The following is an 8,931-nucleotide window of genomic DNA, read 5'->3' on the forward strand; positions in this document are numbered from 1 at the left end:
CCCGGTGCCATGTAAATGCTTCCCTAGATATCTCAGCATAGTTTAGGGAGCACAGAATTATAATTTTTTTAATCAGTCTACATTTTGAAATGTTATTATTATATTTTTAAACTCATCCTCATTGATAATACTAACATCTGTGAGATACTGTCTCTGTGTTTGATATATAAAATCCATATACTGCCTAAAATTCATTTCATGTGACAATGGTGTCTATGCTGTGCTTTAAGAGAACAAAAATATTATAATGATTCATTGTTTTTCATCTGAATGTCTAAATTTTTTAAATCCACTTTAACTTGGAGAAATTTTAGGTTTACAGCAAATTGAGCTAAAGATAGATTTCCCAGATACTTCCTGTCTCCCCCTAATAACATCCTTCACCTTTGTTACAACTGAGGAGCCTACATTGACATATCATTAGCCCCCAAAGTCCATGCTTTCATTAGGATTCACTCTTGGTGTTATGAGTCTGGACAAATCATAATGACATGTATCCAATATGATAGTATCACAGATTATGGTTTAACTGCCTGCAAATCCTCTGTGCTCCACTTACTCGACTGTTTTTCACTTTTCTTTTAGGAACTTGAAATGCAGGCTCGAGCTCATGGACTTTCCCTCATTCCATCCACGGGTCTCTGCTCTCCAGATCTGGTGAATAGAATCATCAAACAAGAACCTGCCCTTGAGAACTGCAGCCAAGACCTCCTTCAGCATCATGCAGACCTAACCTGTACCACAACCCTGGATCTCACAGATGGCACCATCACCTTCAACAACAACCTTGGGACTGGGACCGAGAGCAGCCAGGCCTACAGTGTCCCCACAAAAATGGGCTCCAAACTAGAAGACATCCTGATGGATGACACTCTTTCTCCAGTGGGCGTAACAGATCCACTTCTTTCATCAGTGTCCCCCGGAGCCTCCAAAACAAGCAGCCGAAGGAGCAGTATGAGCATGGAAGAAACCGAGCATGCTTGTTAGCAGACCTTCCCTGCTCCGCGCCCTTACAGACTGCTTCCTTTCTTGATTAGTAGATTGAATAATTTACCTGAAGGGGTTTTCTTGATAATTTTCCTTTAATATGAATTTTTTTTCATGCTTTATCAATAGCCCAGGATATATTTTATTTTTAGAATTTTGTGAAACAGACTTGTATATTCTATTTTACAACTACAAATGCCTCCAAAGTATTGTACAAAAAGTGTACAGTATCTGTGAACTGAATCACCCCGGACTTTTAGCTTCCTGAGCAAGAGGATTTTGCATCAGAGAAATTTCTGTCCATTTTTACGCAGGGGAAACTTCGTTTGAGATTTTTACACCTGTGACTTCTTGGAAATTAAATTTAAAGTTTAATTGAAAGAATGGAGGGGGCGAGAGAGAGAGAGAGAGAGAGAGAGAGAGAGAGAGAGAGAGAGAATCCATAGTAGCCCTTTTCCATTTTGGTACTGCCTTAAAGATCCAGTACCCTTCTAGCATCCTATATTCTTTACGCTACAAACTATTTAAAGAAATACTATATTCACTCAAAGAAAACAAATGTAACCATTTCCATGAGAATCTTCTGGTAAGATAACTGAGATTGTGGCGAGACAGACCAAGGCTCTGAAACTTGGAGTCTAGCTCTTTTTACTCTGTACTCTGTTTTCCTCATCCTGAGTATCAGTCAGTTTTTCATGTGATATATTTTATTTTGAAATGGAAATTAATGTCCTCTCAAAGTAAAATATTGGGGAGCACTGAAAGTTTTACCTTTTTTTTTTTTCATTTTCGCTTTTGATAAGAAAACCAAACTGGGCACATTTCTAATTGGCTTTACTATTTTTATTTTTAAATTATGTTTTCCTGTTCATTTGATTTGTACAGATTCTTTATTATCATCGTTCTTTTCAATATGTTTATATTAATTTGTAAGACTATGCATCTTAAAATGGCAAGTTTTCAATATTTTTACAATTCACTGGTGGTTTTCCGCATCCTTTGTACACACGACAGAAAACTTTTATGCAAGGTCTTGGTTTTAAAGAGAGCTTTGCAAATATTTTGTATATTACAGTCTCACTCAGAACTGTTTTTCAGCACATTTAAGGTGTAGTATTAATAGGTTAAAACAGGCTTTCTAGAGAGAATAAACTTACATATTTATTTTTAGTGATATAAAAATAGCAATATTCTTGGAGACTGATAACCTTAGCATTAATATGCCCTTTATGGTCATTTAAATTGGGGTTTATTTCAGTAAACTTGCTGAATTTTTTAAGAGAGAAATACTGTATTGGCTTATTACTGTTACTTGATAACAATGTTTTAACAAGCAGCAATGTTGTAAGTTAGTTTCAGTGCATTATCTACTTGTGTAGTCCTATGCAATAACAGTAGTGTTACGTGTATTCTATCAGGCCTAGATGTTTTATACAGATGACATATGGTGTTAAGAGCCAGGCTGCTGAATGGAATTTCTCAGTAGCAGCCTACAGTTGAATAGCAAGTGGCATAAAGCATATCCATTCAGAATGAAGTGCCTTAAATATAGCAGTAGTCTTTTTTGGACTAGCACTGACTGAACTGTAATGTAGGAGAAAGTTTCAAGATGGTATCTATAGTCAAGAGGAACGTATAGCATGGTGCCTATGTAGACAATATAAGAGCTTCCAATTTTCCTTCAGATATTTTTAATATTAAATATATTTTAGTGACAGAGTGCCAACTTCTTTCATCAGGAAACCTTATTCAGGAAGGTTTTTTTTTTTTTTAAGGAAAATAAGTTTAAATGTCAAATGTGAATTGGTGATGGGTGTTGGAGGGTTCAGCGAAGGAGTGATTGTCACATGTATGAATGGATGGCTTACATGAAAATAATCAACTGCATAGTTCCCATGCACGTTGGGCAATAAGAATCCTTGGAACCATTGATGATGCTATCAGTTTTATAGCTTTATTACTTAAGGGGGTAGGGAAACTTAGTTCCCATTCTTTCAACCTCCTTAATTGTATAGCTCTTTTCCTAGAATAGTAATGCAAATCTGCATGAACAGCTAACTGTACCATAGTGTTCATTGATACAATCATAGCATTGTCTATTTTTCTCTTCATATTTATATGGGGGGGAGGGGAGCTGGGTGCAAAGGTCAAAGATGACAATGGTATGATGCTAGCTTTCCTTAGGTGATTTTGAGAGTACTTGAAATAGAGCAAGGTTGACTCACCCATTGCCCAGAGAATATGGCCAGGGTCAAGCGACCTTCCAGGAAGCTTTGTTGAGAGAAAGTATGGCATCTTGTTCCACTGCCCTGACTCGCATCTCCTGAGCTCACCATCACCTGCAGCCCCATTCCCTTCCTCTTAAGAGACAATTTCTGGGAGTGGCAGGTGAGCAAGCCCAGGAGAATGCTGCAAGCTCGGGGGTGGTTTTATTTATTTCTTTTTTGCCAAATAGAGTGTGGATTCGTTTTAGGCACTAGGTAAGCCAAAAGGCAGTGGTTTGGACTTGCCGTTTGAAACAAGAGAATGATCCACACCACTCCCCCACCATACTTGGGTGCAGAATTATGTCTCGGGGTAGGGCCTCCATATGGAGTGATCAAAATGCCAAATTTGTCCACTTGCCTGTGGGTAAGGCAATGGAAATACCAAACCTTCTGACTTTGCCAAAAACCATACAACCAACCTGGTCATACATAAGATGACAAAGTTCTTTCTGGTTGTTTTTAAATAATAAAGCAATAAGAACAAATAAAACGCATAGGATGTTAAAAGATAGAAAATAAAGCACAAAGGAATGCACTTATTAATATTTTTTAAATGCACTGGGAAAGTTGATGTTGATAACAGTATATAAAAATACCCTATTTCTTGAAAAAAATGACAAATGACTGTCTCTCGCGGACACTTGGTACTGTAATGTTAATAATAGTCACCTGCTGTTGGATGCAGCAATAATTTCTGTATGGTCCATAGCACTGTATATTATGGATCAATATTAATGTATCCAATGAAATAACTGAACTGTTGTTCTTGATAGCCTCATTAAAGCATTTGGTTTTTCACATAGTGGTGGCCAATTGTGTTTAGTTCATGCCAATTTTGAATATTGTTTGCCTTATCAAAAAATAGTAGCACACATTTTCTTCTGATTTAATGAATAGCAAATTGCATGGAAAATTTTAAAATGCCAGTATTTTTTTTTTTTTGTTTTAAATGCCACTGTAAGATAATACTTTTCGGTTTTAAACATTTTTGATTACTTTATAATTTGCACTCAGATGAATTAAACTATGCAACTTATCCCCCCTCTGAATTTGGGGAGATTTAAAATCCCCAAATGCCAAGAATTCATTTTAGATTTCAGAATTTTATTTTAAATGTTTCAGAGAGAGGAAACTTTACAAAAAAACAGAAATTGTCAGAGAAACCCTTGCATATTTACAAAAAAGATACTGGGTTTTTAAAATACAAATTTGCAATAATGAAAGCTTAATATACCCAGGTTGCCAGGTTTGGGCTTTTTTTTTTTTTTTAATACAGTACTTAAGATCATTTGATAAATGTTGGATTTGACTTGGGAAGTATCAGACAAAACATGTCTTTATTCCCTAGTTAGACCTTAAACTTATGCCCTCTTAAAAAAATATTCTGGTTTAATCTCTGGAGAAAATGAGCAAGAAACTTCCTGTAATGCATTTGATCTGATTGTCAGCTTTTTCTGAAGTTTGATTTTTTTTTCTTAAATTGTAATATACAATAATTGAACCCTTTCTTTTTCAGAGTTATTTGAATTATTTATATTTCTCATAGAAATGTGATTTTGTGATGTCTTAAAAACATGTAAAAGTAGGAAGATTTTCTACCTGAACAAGAGAATTTTCTGGGCTATGTTGAAAACAGGTAAGTTGAAAGCTGGAGTTGTTCATCTTTAATGTTCTATCTACAGCAGGATTTTAATCCAAGTTTTTGACCTATCTTTTCCCTCTTAACATTCACTTATCAGTCTACAAGGATCTTGAATCTTAGCTCCCCCATCATAAAAAAAATCCATAAAATTATGTGATATCATTATTACTTGAACACCAGACATTTGTCTGCTACCTGTATGACTTTATTTCACATCTGCAGACTTATATTTCTTTAAAAAGAAACCATAAAAGTGAAAAAAAAACGATATCCATAAAATGACATGGACCCCCCAGCCAAACTCTGCCTGTCTCTAGCTGTGTGATTTTGAGCGGTTATTTAGCCTCTCTGTGCTACTCTCTCCATTCATTGGAGATAATAATGGAAGCTACTGTACAGCGGTCTTGTGAAAATAATTCAAATAAATATACTAGAATTTTTGTTTGACAGCACATATTAAATGCTTAGTAAAAGGTAGCTGTTTTTATAACATAATACATAATCACTTTTATTTTTTAAAATGGAAAATTCTCCCTGGACTACCTAAAATGATCATATGTATCAACAGTGGCATGCACATTTTGAGAAAAGCTGCATTATAGCACAGGGCCATTATTTGTATAAATTGGCAAGGTGACAGAAGCCATCAGGCTGCTTTGTGGTAGAGTATCTTGCTGTCTCTAGGAACCTGGATTATACTATTTAAAGGAATAATAGTTATCCAATTTATCACATTAAGAAACAATCTTCAGCACAAATGACCTAAAACTTAAATTGTAATAAACCTATATGCTCTGCCACTTGTGCTTCTGCCATGAGAATAATTATGCTATTTTATTTCAGAAAATACACATTGCTGAAGCTAAACTCTCTATTATATTCCCCAGAGAATTAAAATTTTTAATCCTTTATGATACACACTGATGTTTTGTGTCTAAAGAGTGGTGTCTTGACTATATTCTATCTGTTCATTCTCCTATCAATATTTAAATGTTTTTCAGGTTTTTATTTTCAATTATACTTACATTTGATGACTTCTTTGGAACACCATCTGAGGAGTTAATCTTCATAATCCAGCCAACATAAATGAACCTTTAGAACCACCCTGTTTTTATTTTTTGTGTATGCCAAGATATAATGCACAGCCAAGTAGCATGAGGAAAGCTCATTTAAGAGGAGTGTTGTAAAGTTAGATTTTCATTATATTTAAAGAGAGATGGTGATGATCTCTTAATTCTTTGCTGGCAGATCTGAGGCTCAATAGCAATGGCTTCATGTCCTCACCCATACTAACATGAATCCATAATATACATCTTGTGCAGAATATAAATGAAGAAGCTTCCATTCCTGGTTTTCCCAAAAAGCATGTACCAAAAACTAATAATAATTAAAAAAGAAGTACAGAGTACATCTTCCATATTTAAAATTTTCAATCCCTTGTTTATACATAAAATGTAGATATGGCTGATCTTATATCTGTTCAGTATTTATAGGTCATTTGAGCCTATTACCTATACCAGATATACTGGAAAGTAACGTGACTGTACCCAAATCCAAATAAATCTCAGCAACATGTCTAAATGGTAAAGGCAGTTTGCTTTTGAAAAATTTGCATTTTAAATTTCTAATTATGGAGTCAATTGAAATTGTATCCAAATGGGTGCAATTGTCACTCAAATTTCCTTACATATTATTCAGACAGCAAAATCTGTGTAGATAGAAACCACTAAACTAGTGTTTCCCAAACTTTGCTTTGGAGTTAGTTTCACAAGCTGTTCCAAATGTTGCTTTGGGGAATGGAGGTTTGGAGGTGGGGGTAAGAAATGAAATACTGTAGTTAATTGTGAGAAAGTTAACTTTAGGAAATGCTGGATTAAACAAATTTGAACATTTATCTCTACTACTAGACTTCTCACATTCTGAAATATGCTAATGTGCATTGAGGGTTTTCAGGACAGAGAATAGTATGCTATATTTCCCAATCTTATTGGACCAAGGGAGTGTGAGTGTGTGTGTGTGTGTGTGTGTGTGTGTGTGTGTGTGTACAACAGCTGTTAATGGTTTGGGATAGTCAAAGATTTTACAAAAATTATATAGAATTGATAAAGATAATTTATTCCATTTCCTAAGGTAAGGAACAAATACATATTTGTTTATAACTCTGTAGGTAGAAACCATTGTCATTAAAAAATTATTATCCCTGAATAAACAAATTTGCTTAGGTTTTTATTTCTAATAAAAATACAAATTTTGATTAAGGAAACAATTTCCATAAAAATATCATGTTGGAATTCAAAATGTAACTTGTATTTTCATTTTCAATGAAAATATAAGTACTTCTTATACTCAAATTCTAATTATGTTTAATCTAAAAATGATGAAATAAAGAAAGGCCTATGTTTATGTTGTCTATATCTAACCCTTTCAAATTCAGACACCTGATGTTTGGAACATAAGGCAGAGATCTTGATTATGCTACAACTGGTTTATAACTTCAGGTCCTGCTTGGTTTTTGGTAGAATGAAGTTAGGGAGGTTTATATAATGTTCAGAATTTACATAGTATTGTCAATATTTTGTTTTTATGCAGGCAAATCCTAATATCTCAAAAGTTGAGTTATTAATTGGTTGTAGGCCAACCCACAAAAGCTACGTCAATCATCATATACTGAAAATGTAGTACTTACTACGATTGTTCTAGAATTGAAATACCCTATAATCCAAGATCAGAGGGGAAAAGCATATTTTCATATCTTTTCCACTCCTTAAAATGAGAGCAGAGATTTCTTTCATTCAAAGTCTTTTCTAAATATATATTTTTTTCAGCCCCCACTCTTTGCTTGGGAATAAATTAACAGAAGATTTGGGATGAAGGAATTATTGCCTCATATCTGCACAGTCTATATGGTAAATGTAACTTCATGTATGTCTGAATTTAAGGTGAAAAACATTTGATCTGCCTGTCAATAATTTGACTACTTACTCCTCTGTGCAGGCAATAACTCCTGACAGTTTTCAAAATCCAGCTGAAAGCCAGCACCTTATTCCCAGTTGCTATGGCAAAGTCCTGTCTTAGTTCTGTTCAGGCCAACTTGAATATGATCTCCGTGGTAAAAGATGGACACGCCCATTGGCACGTCCATGCCACAAGTGCACTCTACTGGATTCACTCAGCAGCACCTGAACCCTGCAGATAATGAGAAAGGGAGATGGGTTTCATCCACGCTCCCAGGTAGTGCTCCTCCTGAAATGCGGAGAAGACTCTAAAAAGCCAAACAACAGATACTCATCACAATAGATTGCAAGAGGCTTGGGGAAGTTCCACCTTTATCAACCCCTTTCTCAAATCTATCAGTTTGGAATTTTCCTTTCCTCCATTTTTGCTGCAAGATGATGGAAAGAAAGAAAAAGAAGAGATTAAATCCCTATAGCTATATCTCCCTATTGTTCATGGCTAATTTTTCATAAACATTTCTGCAGCCCTTTCTCCCCCTACTCAATCCTGTATTGCACAGACACCTTTAGATCCAAGCTTTGCGATAAGTGGACCCATCAAGCACACATTCCTCTAAGTACACCTGGGGGGCCTTCCTGGTGGCCTAGGAGCAAATTTCAGCACTATCACTGCTATGACCTGAGTTCGATCCCCAGCCAGGGAGTTAACCCACATAGGATGCAGCAGACCTCTCCTGTCTCGCCCATTGCTCCCCTCAACACTGTATTTCAGTAAATTCACCTGCTCTGCTCCCCACTCTGTCTCTGGTGAATCCTCTTATTCCCTGCTGCTCTGGCCTACACCCCAGTTCTATGCAAAAATAAATAAATAAAATCTTTAAAAAAAAAATAGGTGTACATGGTCTCCTTCCTTCTGTCATTTCCAAAGCCCACTGAGTTGTCAGCTGCACATGACAAATCAGTCTCCCCAAAAGTGAAATTACTGTTTCACCAAATGAAAAATTCCAGTGCTAAAACTCCGAATGGTGGCCTCAGACATTCAAATGACAGTGGTATGAATCCGCTCTCTTGCTCAGTTCCA

At 35.6% G+C, this 8,931-nt stretch overlaps 1 protein-coding gene across 8 annotated transcripts in view; it reads left to right on the forward strand.

The window, feature by feature from the left end:
• MITF (melanocyte inducing transcription factor) overlaps window positions 1-4,056 on the forward strand; it is a 212,124-nt gene extending 208,068 nt beyond the window's left edge. For all 8 annotated transcript variants that reach the window (XM_054695474.1, XM_054695475.1, XM_054695480.1 and 5 more), the window contains exon 10: window positions 586-4,056. In XM_054695474.1, the coding sequence (XP_054551449.1) occupies window positions 586-987 (402 nt within the window). In that variant the 3' untranslated portion in view covers window positions 988-4,056. The remainder of the gene's footprint in view (window positions 1-585) is intronic.
• Window positions 4,057-8,931: the final 4,875 nt, after the last annotated feature.

This window comes from Talpa occidentalis, unplaced genomic scaffold (genome assembly GCF_014898055.3).
Source record: "Talpa occidentalis isolate TD23 unplaced genomic scaffold, MPIMG_talOcc4v2.1 talOcc4.10, whole genome shotgun sequence".
NCBI classification, from domain to species: Eukaryota; Metazoa; Chordata; class Mammalia; order Eulipotyphla; family Talpidae; genus Talpa; species Talpa occidentalis.